Source organism: Drosophila yakuba, chromosome 2L (assembly GCF_016746365.2).
Source record: "Drosophila yakuba strain Tai18E2 chromosome 2L, Prin_Dyak_Tai18E2_2.1, whole genome shotgun sequence".
NCBI lineage: Eukaryota > Metazoa > Arthropoda > Insecta > Diptera > Drosophilidae > Drosophila > Drosophila yakuba.
In genome coordinates this window covers 14977400-14997350 of record NC_052527.2, presented here as the reverse complement: position 1 = coordinate 14997350, position 19951 = coordinate 14977400, and the positions used below count along the sequence as shown (strand labels likewise).

At 39.1% G+C, this 19951-nt stretch overlaps 2 protein-coding genes, 1 long non-coding RNA gene and 1 pseudogene across 3 annotated transcripts; 1 reads left to right on the top strand and 3 right to left on the bottom strand.

Moving 5' to 3' along the window:
- Positions 1–14930: 14930 nt before the first annotated feature.
- Positions 14931–15433, top strand: LOC120320618. The gene is made up of 2 exons (XR_005560150.2): positions 14931–15127; positions 15214–15433. It is a non-coding gene; the product is annotated as an uncharacterized LOC120320618 (long non-coding RNA).
- Positions 15430–16574, bottom strand: LOC26534507. The gene is made up of 2 exons (XM_015199029.3): positions 15928–16574; positions 15430–15871 (listed from the first exon to the last, which is right to left on the bottom strand). Exons 1-2 carry the CDS (start codon positions 16012–16014, stop codon positions 15551–15553), a joined length of 408 nt encoding a protein of 135 aa, XP_015054515.2. The 5' UTR covers positions 16015–16574; the 3' UTR covers positions 15430–15550.
- A 955-nt stretch (positions 16575–17529) lies between these two features.
- LOC6528262 (otolith matrix protein OMM-64) lies at positions 17530–18076 on the bottom strand. The gene is made up of 2 exons (XM_002089279.3): positions 17948–18076; positions 17530–17872 (listed from the first exon to the last, which is right to left on the bottom strand). The coding sequence occupies exon 2, from the start codon at positions 17818–17820 to the stop codon at positions 17560–17562; it is 261 nt and encodes an 86-aa protein (XP_002089315.1). The 5' UTR covers positions 17821–17872; positions 17948–18076; the 3' UTR covers positions 17530–17559.
- Positions 18077–18326: 250 nt separating this feature from the next.
- On the bottom strand, positions 18327–19950 carry LOC120320865 (annotated as a pseudogene).
- Between the last annotated feature and the right edge of the window lies 1 nt (position 19951).

Here is a 19951-nt window from a genome sequence, read left to right as displayed (position 1 = left end):
AGGAGTGAAAGAAGGCTTCCACTTTTTGCACTCCAATTTACTGTCTTTGACGCGGTGGAAGAAGCTAGACGATGTCTGCCACGCCCCCAGTGAGCTAGGGGGCGTTAGCCACAATACAGAAAAAAAGCACTTCGAGCTGTGCTAATTGGGTTTGGGCTTGTATTTCATAACAACGGTTTCTAACTACCGATGAGTTAGAGAAAATAGTTCGCTTAAAGCATTAAAATCCATCAAAACCGTATAATTAATTTTATACAGATTAAAGATACGAAATTATTCATAATTGTCTCTCTTAATATATTATTTTTTTCTTCAATTAAAATATTTCAGAGAATTAAGTAATATACATTTAAATGTATCTCTTAGAAATGTTTCTGATAACCAATTTGATAATGAATCTGGCAAAACATGTACATTTAAAAATGTGTGTTAGTCTAAGCTGTACAATTCATAGCATTTATTATTTTCCTGTGAAATGTGTAATTTTTTTTAAGGTTTAAGGTTTCCCAAACTGGATCGTCCAATCAAAGCAATGGTCCAAAAACAAAAGCTGAACTCAGACAGAAGTTGAACTGACAACTCAAAAAAGGCAGGCAACAAGCCAATCATGTCTAAATAATTGTTTATTTTCATCAAAATTTATTGTTCACTGCACCTGCGGCATGCCCCAAAATTGAGCACATAGCCTGGTGCAGAAAAGGGGCAGTTGTGTTTTCCAGACTTGTATAGATTTTCATGTGTACTCAAAAACATGAAAACTGAATGCCCTCATGAGTGTGCAAATTTTGTATATAATTTGTACAACAAACAAATGACTGCCAGAGTGAGACAGAGGCGCTGTGAGTGAGACAGGGCGAGTGCGATTTGGCCTTTGTGCTGTGTTGACCATTCGGCTAGGGTAAATAAAACATGTAAGCTGTTTGTCAAATATTTACCATTGAGGCTTAAACGCCATTGCACGCGCGGCATCGGACACTTAAAGCCAACTTTTCTACATTGACCTGCGCTAGTAAAAACTTAAATAATCTTTGTGCATGCGAATCAAAATGTATTTTAGTTGTACAATAAATCTTTTCATCACACATATAAATTTGTGTAAGCTTAGTTTATTTTTGTGTTTACAAATGCAACGAAAACAAAAAACCAAAAAATAATTTTTATATTATAAAATATATATTCGTAATCATATTTCTACCGTTTTTAAATCGACCATTTCCCAGCCTTTAAGATGGTTTTTGTGGCATAGAAAGCAGAGAAACAAACTATGTTTGGTGTATTGAATATTGTATTAAATTTAATTTTCAAATTATAAAAAGCAGCTATTTAATATTTAAGGGATAGGGTCCTGAATTTAAGAGGAGTTTGGCTGCTGTTTTTGCTCTGTACACCTGACATACTGAGCAGGCAGCTCGAGTGGCCAAGTGGGAGTCGAGGACGATGAGCGGCAAAGTTCAAATTCAATTACCTTTCAAATATTTGCATTTTGCGACACAAACTTTCATCATAATGCTGCACAATGGCTGCCACTCGAACGCCACTTGAAAGCGGCCAGTGGGCGGTAGATGGGCGGTAGGTGGGCGGTAGGTGGGCGGCAGGTGGGCGGGGCTTGTGGTGCAGGCACGATAAAGAACAGACCGGCAGGAAGCAGCACTCAAAACAGTTGCCGCTAATGTCGTCCTTCTTCTTTTGGCCCAAACGACAGCGACCCAACGTCGTCGAGTTCGGAAACGACAATGACGTTAACTTTCGCCGCCTACTGTATCCCGCCGCTCCTCGGTGTCGCCCACTTTCGAAACAATTACAAAACAAAGGCCAGGGACTCTAAAACCCCTGCAGCACAGCACGGTCGACGTTGGATGTCGGGCGCAGAAAAAATACGTAAATAAGCCAATTACAAAACAGAAATTGCAACAGCAACTGTGCCTTTCTCTCCCCAAGAGCTGCATGCAGCTCGGAATGTTTTCAATGTCCCCACGGCCAGATAAAGGAATTCAACAACCTGCTTAGGCTCGTGTTTAAAGATTAATATTCAAAAAATTTTAGATGCAGAGAGCTCAGCAAATTGTCCGCCTGAATATATACATATGTATGTAAGTAAATTATGTTGAACTCTCCACGCTCCTCTAAAATATATTTCTAAAAACTTAAGAAAAGGTTTCTCCGAGAGGCTTAAAATATTTTTCAAATTTCAGTACATCGCAGTCTCGACCAGAATTGCCAATTGATGCAAGCAGAAATTTGTCATTTCCGAAGCAGACATCGAATGCCTTATGCATCAAGGAGCACAGTCACTCACACTCACTGACTCCACACACTAACCCTATTTACATGATGAATTCTTTGCCACGCTCCAATTGAGGATCCAAGGTGACTGGCTATAGGTCCGCACAGAGCATAGGTAATGCCTGCATAGGTCGTCCTGCCAGTGGAACTCCGCGTGTATAGGGCAAAATGAAACTCCCATCTGCATACATATAATATGAGTTGTGCATGTACTTACATTCATCGTACGAATGCCCTCTGGCACGATATAAAATGCATAGAATTTTCCCTTTAGTCGATGCGTTTTGAGTACAATTTTTATATTATGCATGGCGCTGTCTCAACAAATAAGCCAGAATACAAAAAAAAATGGAAAATCGCAACGCAACAAGAAAAATCATTTGTAGAGGAAATCATTTAATTTCCAATGTGCATAGTATATTTATAAACATGAGTTACTCCAACTTGTGTCTAATCTTAATTTAAAAGTCAGACATCTTGTGTGTTGCTCTCGTCTAAAGTAAAATACTCAAACCTTAAATAATATACATCTCACAATCTTCTTAATTATTCTTTTTAATTTTTTTAGTTCCTTTGAGAACGGATTAAAAGATATGTCTCCGAATATATCGGAAATTTATGAGTCATGCCAGGGACAAAGCAGAGGCTTAAGGAACAAAAAGAACATGCTAATGGGGAGATATGGCATATGGGGTGCTGGCTCCCCTGGTGGATAATGGGTACTATTCTGTCCGATCTGAGGCGGCCAAATGTGCAGCTGCTGTCGCTGCAGGAGTCGGCGAAGGACAATGGGAGCTGTCATCTACAATGAAGATGAGCAGCAGACTGGCTTGAATGAGCTCGGTATGGAAAGTAGTATATGGAAAGTGGGTGGGAATGGGGATTGTCTGGCCGCCCTCTGATATTTGCAGCCTGCATGGCCAGCCGGGCAAACAATAAGGGCTAACATTTATACAAGCCACCCACTTGCACACATGCAAGTACATATCCATGCACATATGTATGTAGGCACATGCGAGAGGGGTCATACGTACAATCCAATCCTTTCGGGCAAGTTTGTTTCTGTCCTCGTCATCGTTGCAGTTCCCTTATCCCAGCATTGTCTCCATGCCGGTTTAATCTGTGTCAAAAGGCGTGAGTTATTACAAGCCGGCCACGCCCACTTAGCTGCAGACTGAGTTGTGGGTAGGAAATGGGGCTGAAATCCAGGGCCAAGTCAAAGGTTTATCTCTTGTCAACGGCTTTTGTGTTCATGTCCTAATCAACTCATTTTGATCTAATTCCCCTTCGAAGCTTACGTTACTAGACACGCAATCCGTCTCGCTTAAGTCAATTAAGCACGGATTATTAAATAAAAAGCATGTGCCTAAACTTTTACTTATGGCCCATGCCAGCTAAGAAGATCTTGGTAATAATGGCAATTCAAATTCAAATTCAACTGACAATGCGGCTTCTGACCAAACCACATACAAACAGCCTATTCAAAGGGAAATTAAAATATGATTATATGAGCATAAAAGTTACATCAACTATAATTAAACTAAAAGCTTCTGGCAAGCATTTGCAGTTCGATGCTGGAAATTCCCCCTCTTTTACTTTAATGCTAATGAACTTATTCCGCATTTTGAACTCGAATGCGAAGCGTTTTCGCTTCACTCGCCCACACCTTCCCATTGCAAATTGGCTTATTGCAATCAAGGGTCATTAAACAATCGAATCTGCTCCTATGGTAGGTGAAGCAGAATGCAGGCTGTTTTAAACATGAGACATTTACAGAATGTAATTCCACCGAGTTCTACAGAGAGCACTACTGTCCTCAATTAATATGAAAAAAGATCAAGATCAATCAGTTCATTTAGAGTATTGCTCGAGTTCATTGAACTGAAACTAGTATAGTGTGCAGATGGCATATAAACTTTCCGTGCCCCTATCTCTTAACCTTCGCAGGACTACATGGCCGAACGCATACAATTGCTGTTGTCTGTGCTCTTCCATCGAACCTTGCTGAAATTTTATTATCTCAACAATATATAAAGCTATTTCAGTTGATATTTGTGAAGTGGGCGTTGAGTCCGCCCCTTGTTCAGTTCTTAAAAATACAGGGGTAAGGTTGATCTGGGAAAAAGGGGGGATAGAAAAATATGGCAACTAGCTAAAGCACAAAACAAGAGAGAACGCTATAGTCGAGTTTCTCGACTATCAGATACTCGTTACTCAGCTGGTGGAAGTCCAAACGAGAAATTTTAATATTTTTTGGACGGTTTGTGGGCGTGCCAAAATGTTTTTTGTATTCCGATTGAAATTGGCCAGACAAATAATATACCGAAAAAAACTTTTACGAATTACGTTAGAGTGGATCTCAAAAAATTTGTTGGTGTAAGACAAATAATAAATTTAAAGCAAATCAAAATATATTTTGTTGGAGATATCAGGAAAGAAAAGTGTCCTGCGTCTATGTCTCTGTCATCTCAATCAATTTTCTATCTCGATTTTCAAGCTTTTCTAGTTCCTGAGATATCGACGTGCACACGGACGGACAAACTGACATGGCCAGATCAACTCGGCTTTTAATCCAGGCTAAGAATATATTTCCTTAAAGGTTTGGAAACGTTACATTCTTTTCAACGAATCTAGTATAGCCTTTTACTTAACGAGTAACGGGTATAAAAACCATGAAGCTCTATATTTTGCAGTTCACTGCATTCTGCTTATTGCACCAACCATGGCTGCCCTTCTAACAACTTAACCCACTATTTTCTGCAAAGTACATTGCCAGATAACCAAATGGATGGTATGGCATCAGCTGAACCCAGTTAGATGTGCTAGTATTTTGATCTTCTTACTTCCTACATTTTTACAAAGATATTTTCAGCTTTATGGCTAAGACAGGCTGAAGTCCAGATAAGTTGTTTTGTTACCGGTGCATACCGGCTTATGTAGGAGCAGCGTTGACCAGTTCTTCGACACTCAAACTGGACATTGCCCAAACAGGAACTGGTCGACTCTGTCAATACCTTAAACGATCTTATTAGGCAAGGCAATGCTTTTTGACCTTTTATATATTACAATTTGTAGCATTGTTTGTCTAGTGGTACACATATTTTCCCAGCTGAACGCATTGTGCGATGTGATTAATGACACTTGACATCTGAGCATGACGCTCAGCACCAATTATGAAAAAAGCCGTTTTTGATAGATATCAGCGCTGCTAATGCAACAATTAGCTGCATTTCCAGAAAAATGTTATATCTTTATTATCTAAGCTCGTTATAAGATATAGAACTAAAAACAAGAGAGAACTCTACATTCTCGACTATTAGATACCCGTTACTCAACTAGTGGAAGTACGAACGAAAAAATTAACACATCTTTCAGGGATATCAATTGAAAGAGGTTTTTGGAATTTTACAAAACAGAAAAAGTATGAAAGTCAACAAACTTGCGCTACGTCAATGTTTCTGGAATCTACGTGTTTAGTCTTAACCCTTCTAACTTTTAACAGACGAAAGGACATGGCCAGATCAACATAACTATTGATCCTAATCAAGAATATATATACTCTATATGGTTGGAAACGCCTTCTGCTACCTGTTACATACATTTCAACGAGTCCAGTATACCCTTATACTCGACGAGTAACGGATATAATAATATAAAAGAGGGCCAACTATAGGGGTGAGGAATTTGAGTTGAAAAGTGTTTCCAAGTTAAATGAAGCGCATCAAACGTCAGTCGATAAATTTAAAAGCCAAAGCTATTGACTTGCAGAAATAAAAGCAAATAATGCTCCTGACCAGGCAGAGTCAGCCAGGATGGCGAAATGGAGGGATCGAAGGATGTCGCATTGCATGGTGGCAGGATGACTGGATGGCGGAGGCCAATCGCCAGCCCAGACCCAATGAAATACAGGAGAGTGGAAAAAGCGATTCCATGTGCATGCTGGTGACATTTTGCTGACAGCAGCAGCGGCAGCATCAGTGGCAGTGGCAGTGGCAGTGGCAGAGGTAGCGGCATCGGACACCGGAAGTCCAAGTGTTGACAGCGCTCTCTGCGGAGCGCCAAAGGAACTGCACACGGAACTTCAGGGAAGAGGGCGAAAGATGGCAGGGCTGAGTGAAGGACAAAAGGAGGACATGGTGATTGGCTACTTAACTCCTTGGCAAACTCCTGACTCCGAATGGTGGGCGTGGCAGCAGCGTATGTGATCCAACCTCTCGACTTCCCTTGCCCAGCCCCAAAATTCTCCCACACTTCCTCCACCGGGCAAAAGGCCAGTGGACAAAGTTTGTCTTTTGCATGCTGTCGAAACTTTTATAGAAATTCAATTTCTCCTATATCGGTTTGGTTTTATTTTATTTTGTTCCCGTCGAACTGCATGTGTCGCCGGGGTCTATTGAAACAATAAATTTTTGAACTTGAGAAGGGTGTATGTCTAACCCAGCCGAGAGCTTTGACCCCAGCCCAGTAAAACGTATAAAATGAATAAAAGTGTTCGAGCAGAAGGTAAAAATAAAACAAAGTTTGCCCATTGCAAAAGGTATTGTGCAACGAGTTCTGGAAATGTTTCACTGAAGGAACAAATAGTACAATTTCGCCAAGTTTATAATTGGAAAATAGTTAATCAAACTAGTTTTAAGACGAGAGGTTTACAGTATAAATACAGTTATACCCCAACCAATAACTTTTGTATTCACAAAAAAATCTGAAAGTTACAGTTTCTTTTGATTCAAAAAGAGCCATGATTTTTTTGTTTTTAATTACATTTTTATTTCTGTTGCCATATGCTATACTTTAAGGAAAATGAATACTATCCCAACATATTTCCCATTTCAGAAAACGTTGACACAATTAGTCAGATTCGGTTTCATTCACTCTAATTTGTGCTTTCCGCAAAGAAATTGCATATAAATTGCACTCATTTATTTGCGGGTAGGGAGTGATGATGCAAAAAATGGGGAATCTGCATAAAAATATTTCCTGGAACATAAATTTCAAATTTTGTAATTTTCTTCCACTTTTCATGGCGTATCATGGGGCGCCACACCACCAACTACACCACTACACCTCGCCCTCTTAGCAAATGAACAACAATATCAACAGAAAAGGGAAGGACAACTTTTACCTTGTCACATGACTTGCCACGGCAGGTTCCCCTTTCGGATGGTATTTTTGATGAGCTCGGAATGTATACCAAAGTCCTGTTTACCAGGATTGTATTAAAATCATATACATATTTTAATGAGCTCACGAATGCAAAAGAATGGGAGTATTCGAATTTATAAATGAAAAGTCATTTTAGTTAACTTTATATATACCTCTCACTCGTGGAGTAAAAGGATAAAATACATTCCCTAAAAAAATTTGTGAATAACTGGGAAGCGTTAAACGCAGCGAACTAAAAATTATAACATTTTATTAATTGTCCACCAAAATTGTTACTGCAAGATTTTCCTTCGCCATCCCACTTGTTGAGTAATGAGTATGTGACAGTCGAGGAAATCGACATAGCGCTCTATCTTGTTAAAATTATAAATTTGAACCAAAAAGTGGGGAAACCCTAAAGCTTGAAATTTGTTTGGAGTTTTATTCATTTTATTTCTTTTAGAGTGCCAAAAAAATGATGATATCTCCTACACGTACAACTTCCAGCAGGGTATCTGATAGTCGTGTAACTCGACTACTGCATTCTCTCTTGTTTTACTTGCTTTTTCAACTTCAGTATTTTAATAACTAGTAAATCCATAGAATCGAAATCCATAGTATTACATAGAATTGCTTTATACAATTCATTAAAAAAACGTTTCTCATTACATACTCGTATGTAAGTGCATCTAAGCTGAACATAACCTGTTCTTTTAATCAGTGAATGGAAATCAGCTTTTAACTTTGTTTACCAGGAAGTGATCCCGAAAATTCCTCCATGCCAATGAGCTGAGTGAGAGGTTTCCGTATCTGTGTGCAAAAATGCTGGCTCGCACCTTCAAGTGGCATAGACGTCTGCACAAATAAGCCGAGCATAAAATGCCTGCACAGATAGCAAATTCAGGATGCGGGAGTCGTGTAAACCAGTTGCAGGTGCAAGTGTTCGAGTCCATGGGCTAAATTAAATTGAAAGGCAAATGCATAGAGCCAGGAGATGTGAGCATAACATTTGCGCCTTGTTAGTTTGTCAACGCTCCGCTGGAGCTGAATGATGACGACGACTACGATGATGGCGTTGAGTGGTTAGCGGAAGGAGTCGAATGGAAGGGGGCGATGGGAGAAAATGTTTCACATTTAATGACATTTAACGTCCAACAACGACGGCCACATAATTAAAATGCTAAACAGCACTAGCTTACAAAAATAAAATACTTTGCTAAGCTTTTCCTAAAAGGACATATATGTAGCGTTAATAGTCCTATTTAAATAATTTGCTCAATAAGTATGACTAAAGTCTTTTATTCTAAGGGTTAAGGGTTTATGGTCCTGTATTAGATAAATACTTTATATGATCTTAGGAAAAATTGCAAATTTAGCCGCTCCGCACATCAACTCTGTAAACCAGTGCAATTATGGTGCAAAATAAATTGTTCAGGAAAAATTAAATAAAATAAAATGCGAGCAATTTCTGCTCCAATTTCAGCTTGGCATTGAACTACTGAAAAAGTTCAAGAAATCCCGCACCGAAAGAACAAAAAACCCCAACCATGCAACTGCCAGAATCACGCTTAAGCTAACGATTTATGTGAGATTCTTTATGTGAGATTCTTTAAGCGAAATCCAAGTCAATTAGTTTCCTAATTCGTTTTACGAAAAGGAATTTATCGATTTTATCTGCAGACGTGCAGAAAGTAGTTAAGACCAGTTTCCTCAGAACCTACCTTCTCCCCATACTTTTCTGCGAGTGTGTGTGTGTTTGAGTGTTGCTGTGCATTAGTGTTGATAATGATGTTGGGTGTGTGTGAGTTTTATGCTCTCTCTGTGGGAGCGCAAGCAATAAACCAGCCGCATTGTTCATACGCCGCGTGGAGCACTGTAATAAAATATTGGGAAACCAACAGAGAAAACAACAAGCGAAATCTGCCTAATTAAATTAGATTTGAAATCGTTGAGAGTTCCATTTGATTGCTTAACAGGACCAACTTATACTTATAGGTAGGCAATGTACTCAAATACATAATAATAATGATAAATGTTTATTATACTCAAAAAGTACTCTTTGTTTTTTGTTAATTGTTTTTTGACAAGTTTTCAAATGTTTTACGAATCCTTTATTAACCATTATTGACCCCATCTTTTAAATCCATTCTATAGATGTTAAGCATAGACTTCGAAGTAAACTAAACTATTATTTAACATTAAAAACCTGCGTTCATTCCCCATTTGTTTACATTTCACAGCGCTTCTCCACCTCTCTGCTCTCGTCCCTCCGACAGCCTTTCAGCCCACGACGCGATCGCAATTCGGTGGCCTTCAGCAGGAAGGAGTCTTCCAGGGTCTGAGGACGAAGTGGTAAAAGTGTTCCGCAGTCTTAAAGAATTTTTAATTGCTTTAAAAACAAGTTGAATGCTGTTTTATTTATTTTGGCGGCGCGCGGCAAAAGGAGTGCTGGCGAATGGGCGAATGGAAGGCCTGGGGGCAAGACGATGCCATAGACAAATTCCATTAAACTTTTGGCTCCTAAACTGTGTCAAAGTTTTGGCCGGGGAGTAGGCTTCCTTGGTCCGCTGGTTCAGGATAATTCACTGGAGAAGCTTAGGGACGGGGGACTCGGAAGCTCTCTGGGTAAAAGTTTTAGCGCAAAGTAAACTCAACTCTGAATGAAATGAAAATGCCACAGAGGCAGTCCAATAGGGTATAAAAAGCGGGGAGGATGCTGATACCGCTGCTTCTGCTGCTACTGCTGCTGGTGTTCTCGGTGAGCAATCAATTTCTGTTGACGTTGACAACAAGGCAAAAGTCCGGCTAAAGTTAAGGCCAAAAAGAGATGGTACCGGGGGCAAGGAAGATGAGATGAGACGCGACCGCGGCAACAAATCAAAGTCGAACCGATGCCGATGCCGATGCCGATGCCTCTTAAGACGCCTGTCGAATTGTTCTGGACGTTGGGCTATGCCACGCCTCCACCTCCTCCCGCCTTCCGCCCTGCTGCAATATCTCAATCTTAAGCCTGCTGCGGTTGAAGTGTATTTAAAAGTTTGATTAGTTTTAATGTTTGCAGGGTAAGTTTTTGATCATCATCTTTTTTTGTATTTTTTGTAATTTCTGTAAAGTTGATTCGATCTGCGCCTGGTAATGTATGTATGTATGTATCTGCATCTGAATATATGCCCATGCACTGCCTATTCATTCATAAGCGAACTAATCACAAGCATATTGCATAAAATAGCAATTTCATAAATGGAAACATTTGTCTAGACACATTGTTTGCTGCCCATTTAAAATGGTTTGAATAAAATTATGCAAATTGCTTAGGTTCCGATGCTGTACAAAAGCTGAATTAAATGTTATAAATTCAGTTCATGACTACATTTGATCATTTTCAGATTATTTTAGTTGTTTTTTAAGAGTCGCGAGTCTTTTCACATAACTTGTTTAAAAGAATTCAAATACTTAGAATCCTTTTTTAATTGATTTGTAATTACAATTAATTTTAACTGTGCATTCTGCTGCAGTAAATTAAATTATTTTCAGTATAGACTTTCGGACTTCAACGTAATCTGCTGCCTTCCGTGTGCCACCTTTCAACAGTTAAATTATAATATATACATTGGAAAAGGACCTGGCAGATGCAGTCATAAATTATGAATTATGAATGTCAAGGTGCCTACGTACGTGTGTGGCCCAAGGACTTCGTCCTTTCCGTTCCGTTCCTATTGGGCTGCTCGTCCCTCGGGTCCAATAATGTTAAGAGTCCCACGCTCCGCAGGGGGTGGAGCTTGGGCCAAGTTAATAGAAACACTTTCGGTGTGCTGAAGTTATAAACATTTATGGCAGCTACTTAAAAATGTCAAGCGAAAAAATTATGATAATGATACGTGACATTTGAAAGCAATAACAATTTAGTTAGCACGCACTTTTTGATTACTCTTCTTTTTCATCGCATTCAGCCATTCCTCTTTTTTGGCATCGACCCCATACTTTGCTTTTGCTTTGGGTCTTTATTATTTATGATTTTGGTCCACATAAAATGGTAAAATTGCTTTAAAAAATTGCCCCTATACACATTCAGTGGAACAAAATGAAATGGCAAAATAAAATGCTTCCGCCATTTTGTGGTGTTCAAGTAGGAGACAGGTACTTTATGAAAATTATTCCCTTTAATGCATGGGCATATGCGATCGTAAAGCATATTTTAATTCATATATCCGTCCATGCCATCAAGCCAAACATACCACCTTATGAAAAGGCAAGGACTTTAACATATTCGGAGAACACTTAACAAGGATTTCAGAATCTGTACATTTTGCAAAAGAAAAAGATAAAATAAGAATTTATGTCCTATACAACTGGAAAACTTACCCAACTAAGCGCTCTTGTGGCAATTCGCGCTTTTAGATTATACAACTGACAAGTGTGGGTGTGTTAATTTTTCACCAATTGTCATGGTTACGAAATTAACCAAAAATGCAGAGAAAACTGGGCTAGGATCCGGGCGCAGATCCTCTGAGAAAAGCGGCAAACAAACCAGCAGCCAGCAACCAGCAGTGTGGCAGTGGCAACAACATGAACAGCAAAGCACACATCCTGTGTGTCAACTGAATAATTCGTTGCATGCACAAAAGGCATGCACTCACATCCGGTTTCCTGTCATTCTTTTTGCTTTCTGCTTGCCAGCGACAGAAAGGGCTAACCAACACTGTTGCAGTGCAGTGCTGGGAGCGGAATGGAGTGGTGTTGGTGGGTGTAGAGGGGTGTAGAGGGGAGTAGAGGGGAGTGGAGTGGCTAGGCCTGCAATTTATGTCTATATATTTGCTGTTGTTGTCTTTATGGCGTGTTCGGTATTTGTTGCAACTTTTGTTTTGAATTCCTGCGGCCTTGTCACACGGCTCCATGAGTTCGCAGTAAAATTTATGTTTCATCCCACACCCGCACACACACACACACACATGGGTCCAACTCTTAACGAACAATGAGCGGGGCAGAAAAAAAAGTGTTGAATGCATCAGAGGGCATCCAGTCCGGGTCCGGGTCTGGGTCCGGGTCATAGGTCTTCTGGGATGGCGACGCGTCGCCCGCTTTTGTAAAGCAGCGTATAATCCACTGATTGCTCCCAAGGTTCAGCTTTCAACAATGAAGGACACAGCACATGCACAGAGCGAAATCAGGGGGCGCAAGCGTGAAACATGGGGCAGTGCGGAGAAGAAGAATGATGACGGGACAGGTTACCTTTGGTTCTGCTATAGCTGTCGGGTCAACGGATGCGATGCACTTCGTTGTTGCAGGCAGAGCATTTTCCCCTGGACTTACAAAGTCCATCAGCTATTACATCTGTTCGTACTTGGTACTTATACTCAACTAGAGTATCACAATATCAGTTAAAGCTAGTAAGGATTGTTAATGAAACTTTTGATTCGAAAATGCATGTTTAAGTATACAAGCTTGGATAAAATAATTTTGGATATATCTGATATCCAATGACCATAAGTTCCGTAAGCTTTCTAAAAAATTCACAAAAGAAATATATTTCAATTAAAAGGAATTCAAGATTTCTTTAATTGTGCGCTAAGGTTTTATTATAGTTTTTAAGATTTCTTTAATTGCGCGCTAAAGTTTTAATATAGCAATTTTAATTATTTACGAAAGGCATTAAAAAGTGTACTTATTTTGTGCATGAAAGGTGACACCTTCATCCCTCCCCTTGGAACAACATTCTGCAATTCTTGGAGTCCTTTGTACGTTGCTGAATGACATCGCACCTGGACTGTTCGAGGCTTGAACTTTCCATGGCAAATGTCCCCATCTGGAGTCTCTAGCCAGTATTAATTTTGCATATGAATATGAGCACTGTGGATGTGTCCTTGTTGTCAGGATAGCGGATTGCCGCGGCTGCAACCGTTTCCCAGCATTGCCAATTTCGTTGCTCCCGCGTCATTCTTATTGGATGCAATCAATTTTATTAAATATATACGTTCTTGTTAGTAGCGTAAATAATAAAAAGGGATTCAATTACTTGCAAGTATATTTAGTGACTTCTTTCATAATACCCGTCACTCGTAGAGTAAAGTCTATATATTCTTGATCAGGATGACTAGCCGATTGGAGTCCGTCCGTCCGTATGTCTGTCTGTCCGGATGAGTGTCGAGAATTCGGGAACTATAATAGCTAGATAGTTGCGTGTGGGCAGACATTTTATTCTTCCCTATTTTTATCATAATTTTCAAAAATCTTCCAATAACTCCCATCAGCTGAGCAAGGGTTATCTGATATTTGAGAAAATGGACTATGGAGTTCTCCTTTGGTTTTGTATTTTGTGTAATACAGCAACATCTGATTGCCGTGTATAATTAATGTTTTAATATAGCTTTGGCCATACAGAACATATTTTCCAAAATCATAGTTTAGGCTAAAACAACCTTTCCGAATGAATGCAATGAGCTCAGCTTTACCACAAACAATCGATGTTTTTGCTACGGATTTCCATTTGCATTTTCCAACGCTGGCTTCATTAGGCAGCAAGCACCCAAGTAAATCAAGTCTGCCTGCAAACGTAGCAGAAAAATTGAAATGATATGTATGCACATCTGAGCCAAGTATTTTTCTTTCACATACGCAAACACACTCACCTGAAAAAAGGGGTAAAATAAAGCTGCCAACTCGGCAGTTGTTGCTGCACTGCACTGCATTTAAGTAAAATGAATTGCTTGCAATTTATTTTTGTTGCTTATCATATAAATTGCACTCGCTCGCCTGCAAGTCATTATTTGGCACATTTGCGCTCAATGACTGCACATTGTTTCTACAACGTCCTCCACCCGTATCCCTCGGTCACAGTGTTAAATAGGAGTGACGAACCGGAAGTTTCCAGATACAACCACTGCTGACCCAGTGTGGTTTGGGTGGCCCAAATAGACCTGATCGGTTGGTCTTTTGCACTTGACTGCATCCTTAACCTTCTGCAGGAGCAAAACTCGAAGACACCTGAAAGTGCCACTTCAGCATTTTCGGGTCCTTTACTCTTTATTTACCCCCTCTTCAGCACTCCACCCAACACCCACTCAAATAAATTTCCGGTTTGTTTTCCACATTTTTAATTTACATATTGCTGTGTGGAATGTGTCGAGAAAATACATTTTTAAAACTTAAATTGCATGTTGATCTGTATGATATAAAGTCAGTTTGGTTGCTTAAAACAATGTAGTAAAAATGCATAATTTAAATGCAAAAAACACCGTTAATAACTATAAATTATATTATAAATTGACATTGTTTACAATTAGCACGCAACATTGAGGGTAAAACCAAAAACCTATGTTATCAACGACTCTAATAAGTATGTACACAATTTCACAAGAAATCATGGCCCCTAAATACTAATTTTAATCGCATTGAATGTTGACACCGAAGCATGGAGAACAATAAATTCAGCACACCGAAAAAAAAAAGGATTTTTTTAAAAATAGAAACAAACTATTTACATGTACTCAAATGGATCAGATGGCTCTTCTTTCAACCGTATATTAACAAATAGTATCTTATCCTGATACAGTTTTTAAAAGCAATCACTGTAGTTTTAAGTGCATGTTTCGCAATTGGTAAAGTAATCATCATGCCCAACCGATTGGTATATAAGCAGGCACAGCGGCTCCCAGCGGATTCATAGCAACAATTTTATTTGGTGACGATGGACTTTAAGTGCTGCGTAAGTTCGCTCAGAGCAGCTTAAGCTGATCTGATAGCCGTGAGCTGGGTCTGACCCCACTTTTGATTAACAATACCTCTCTTCAGCTGCTTTTCCTATCGCTTTTGTTTGCCGGGGCTTTGTCTCGCCCAGAACCAGACTCGCCACGCCCAACTCTACCGCCCTGCACGCCCTGGTGCGCCGGGCAGCCTCCACCGCCTCCCGGAGCAGTGAACTAATTTGTCTTGTCATTCCGATTGAAACATCGAAAAACAACATTCTATAATACCTCTTGCAAGTCGATGAAATAAAGCTACCAATCTTAAATTGTTTATTAATTTTTTTAGGGATTTTTAATAAGTATTGGGCTTTTTTCTAAAGTGCTTACGTTTTCTATTTGCTTGGATTTTGGTTTTCATTATTTCTTTTAGCGTTTGGGCCTACTCAAGTCTTCGGAGTAGTTTGACTAGTAGTGCATTTTTTTTGACCGTTGAAATTATGGGTGCATCGTATATGAGTGCACTTATATACTCCAGTTTCCCAAGCACAGGAGTACTTGTAGGAGGATGAACTTCCCTGGGTAGCTATATTTTTTTGCATGGAAACGCTAGAGGTGCAATTTTGTTTACCATCTAAAGTTTTTGTGCACAGCTCATAGGTGCATTTATATTGGCCAGTATTGGAATTACAGGTGTATCGGTAGGATGACCCTGTGTTGGTCGCAGCTGAAGCGAAGACAATGAAACTGACTAGTGCAAGCTGAAACTATTAATATTTTTCGTTAGTAACTTACATATATTGGCATATTACGCTCCACTTACCATAAGCTCCATCTTGTAAGTGATAAAGTTCTTTATGGCGAACTGTGTCTTATATAGCAAATAAGAAAGGGAGCTTACACCTAACATAAACTACCCTTACAAATACAATAATATAAAATACTTATCATAGCCATTTAAGGCACCAATACTTTTACTTAGTACCTGGCCTTAAACTTATATGCTTTTATTTTCCCCTTATTTCTAATTCGATTGTAAAAATTGTCGTACTCGAACTTTTGTTAAGAGTAATTACATTTTCCCAGCATCAGTATTCACTGGAAGTCGATATTTTTAGCCTTGCAATGTTTCTTCAATAGAATTAGCTGATGCACCGATTAATTCCCAAGCTAACCTCGTTGAATGACAAAGCTAACTGAGGTTGTTACGCATGCTAACATAATCGACATTTAGATTCGTTTTTTCATCTATTTCATCTATATACAAAAACATTTTATAAAGACATTTTTTCAAGAAACTACTATTTCATATATCAAGCAAATATTTTCGCCGAAAAGACAGCTTACATAAATCAATAATACTTAGCCTTAACATTAATATTATTTAAATTAAAGAGCATATCTATCAAACAACTTCAGCAAGCCACCGGCACTCTAAGTGCACCCGTTAAACACCGGGTGTCTCAGCACCCGGGTGTTTGTTGACACTCTATTTGCGGCAGTATCAAACACACGGGTGTTTATATTATATATTATTATTATTATATATTATTAAATAATATTTATACTTAATTAACACTATTCTATTGTTCTAGCTGGCATTCAAAGTGAAATTATAAAATTATAAGTAAGATAGCTGAAAGTATTACATTACATTAAAAAGAAATAATGAATTAAACTAAATACTAAATAATACAAAGTACTAAATACTAAATAATACTAATAAATATCAAAATATGTGTGCCCTTCTCTGCGCTTCTCAAAACTCCTACGTAAGCAACAACTTTTTCGATTTTTTTTTAAATACTAACTGTGAGTGAATGGTGCAATGATTTTATGTGGCAGCAGAGGAAATCAATAATGTCATTTCGACCGACTGGAGGAAGTGCATGAGCTAGCTATTTTCCAGGAGCTAAGACCAGCTGTCAGCTCTGGAAAGAGCTTGAGAAAGAGCTTAAAAAGAAATATTATACATTTATAAAGTTAAATATAGGAAGTAAAAAGTTTAACAAAGCAAATAATATAACATATAAAAAAGAAATGTCCATTTCGTGTTGTTTCAATTTTTGTAAAATTAAGGAAAAAATGTGGCTATCTACAGATTTTGGGCTTGCAGACACCCGAATATTTTGAGCGGATGTTTGTAAGTACTCGCGATGCCCGATCAAATAAGCGATCAAATAAGCTACGCTGCTTGGAATAAAAATCAGTGACTAATACGTACTACAACAATCTAAAATTAGAGATCGCATGTATACACATATATATATTGAAATTATTATTCACTGACCAACGTTGACTATTGCTCTTCGTGGCTATGCTTTTTAACTTTTCAATCTAGTATACCACTTTCTTCTACAAGCAAATGTAAATAAAATTTCTATGTCAATCTTGCCGATTGTATCGAACTAAAAAGCGCAGTTCATTTAGGGGTTTTTAGGTTTTTAAATTTTTATTAAATCAGTATTTTAGTAGTGTCCGCGTCCACCGTGTCCACCGTGTCCACCTTGTCCACCTTGTCCACCTTGTCCGAATCCTTGCTGGCCGTGTCCGCCCTGTCCAAATCCTTGCTGGCCGTGTCCGCCCTGTCCAAATCCTTGCTGGCCATGTCCACCTTGTCCGAATCCTTGCTGGCCGTGTCCGCCCTGTCCGAATCCTTGCTGGCCGTGTCCACCTTGTCCGAATCCTTGCTGGTCATATCCACCTTGTCCACCATGTCCTCCGTAGCCACCGGCAAAGACCATCGCGATCAAGGCGAAGAAGACAATCTAAACAAACAGGAGAAAGACGATCTTTTAGTTCCGAGCCCACCAAATCGCTATTAAGAAATTGTCATAACTTACGAAGAATTTCATGTTTGTAGATTGGTTTTTTACACTGTCGAAAGCGTACTAAATAATTCTATGAAACAGGCAGGGCTTTTATAGCCGGTGGACGCTAGCATGGTGCGATTTGCACCAAAACAAAGTAATAAAAACAAACTTTTGTTTTCTTCGCTTATTATTTCCTATCAAAATATATATACCCCACGCTGTGGTTATTAGATTAGGCGTCTGCGATGAGGTGGCAGAATTTAAGTAATACTAAACGTGCTGATTTCTGATCGGGGATGAGGACCTTTAGCCTGATCTTTCCTTTTGTTAATTTGTTTTGCTTATTTTGGAGCTGATTAGCTAAGTGCCGATTAAAAGCTTTCTAATTGTCACTAAAATCTAGTATAAGAAATGTTGAAGACTTTGCTAAGTGGTGTATTTCATTTCACAAGTTTAACAGTATTCTTTTAGGCTGAATTTGTACAGGAACACACAGAACAATTTTATAGTAGTTAACATTAGGTCGAGTTTAAAAGGGCTACGGCCAAAAGAAATCATAACAAATCGAAGGACAGGCATTTTTGTCAGCGCTGTAACATAAATTTAAGACTTTCAAAATTGTAAAGGGTGCGTTTGATAACCATCTGGGCGGGATTGGGATCTATCCAGCATTTTTCCTTAAAGAACATGGCCACGGGCACGCTGTCCCCGTTGATGTAGCGATATTCGCCGGTGAAGAACTGCGGTTCCTCGAAGCGGCCGAGGATGTCCTTCATACCATTGTTCATTTTGGTCTTGAAGATCTGGTCGGGCGATTTTCCTCCAGCTTGGCCAGCGCCTTATTCATGTAGTCCTTCGAGTAGAAGGACTTCTTGTCGCCGTAGGTGAAACACTCCTGCTGTCGATGGTTGAGCTCAACGTCTACGCTCGACCCCGAGATGATTTTGGTACCCTCGCCAGTCGTACGGTGATCAACCGTACACCTCCGTAGATCACATCGTCCACCAGCTTCATCTGGTGATGATATCCTTGTGATGATCTCATGGTGATTGGGTTTTCGGGAGTTGGAAGATGGAAGATGGCGCCCAAATCGCTGGCGAAAATGCAACTAAAACTGCACCGAAACGGGAACACTTCAAACCGACTAGAAACGAACAGCAAAAATAAAAATAATATTAATATTTTTGAATTTGTTGTTTCTCAAAAAATGAATTTAAAAATATCTTTCAGTCACTTATGTATTATGTAAGAGAGAAAACTGATAAGACGACTGTTTTGAGTATTGTCTTTCTAGAAAATTTTAAAGAACGCTACTCTTAGATAGAAAGGGTATACTAGATTCTTTGAAAAGTATTCAAAAGGTTGAAGGGAGCGCTTCCCACCCTATAAAGTATAAATATTCCTGTTTAGGATCAGTCGCCGTGACGATCTAGCCGTCTTCGTTTGTCCGCCTGTCCGTATGAACGAAGAGATCTCTAAAAAGCTGAGGTTAAGCATATCGATTATTGGAACGCACATGCAGCGCAAGTTTGTTTTAGAACGTTGCCACGCCCATTTCAACGGAAACAGCCCGTAAAAAGTGTCATTAAATTGATGTTATCTCCTTTTGCCTATTTCTATCTCAATTTTGAAATATCTTTTTATTACTTCTGTTAGCGGAGGAACAGTGGATAGCCGGGGAAATCCACGTAAAACATAAAACACATAGATATAGCATAATAAATCCATAACTACAAGGATTTTAGCTTAATTATCCCCCCTAATTTCGAAAGTGTAATTTAATTTTTTGATTTGGTTCTTATGATAACCCAGAAAAGCAAGCAAGCCATATTACTGCCGTGACACGCTTAAGATGCGTGAAAATGGAACACAAGCGATCGAAAATAATCTCAAACAAAGACTTCTTCTAAGTCGCGCCTCAGTTTGCTAAGAAACTGTTGAGACCTTATTAGATTAGGCTTGCGTTCCCTGATAAGGTTGATGTTGAAGGGTTGCCCTTCTTGAGCATAGACGTAGAAACAGTGCTCAAACATT

Bases quoted from the DNA above. Each gene is read 5' to 3' on its own strand.
- LOC26534507 (XM_015199029.3), bottom strand. From the start codon at position 16,014: ATGTTAGGTGTAAGCTCCCTTTCTTATTTGCTATATAAGACACAGTTC. The intron at 15,872-15,927 runs GTAAGTGGAGCG...AAATATTAATAG, and splicing joins CTTACAAGATGGAGCTTATG to TTTCAGCTTGCACTAGTCAG.
- LOC6528262 (XM_002089279.3), bottom strand. From the start codon at position 17,820: ATGGTGGACAAGGTGGATATGACCAGCAAGGATTCGGACAAGGTGGAC.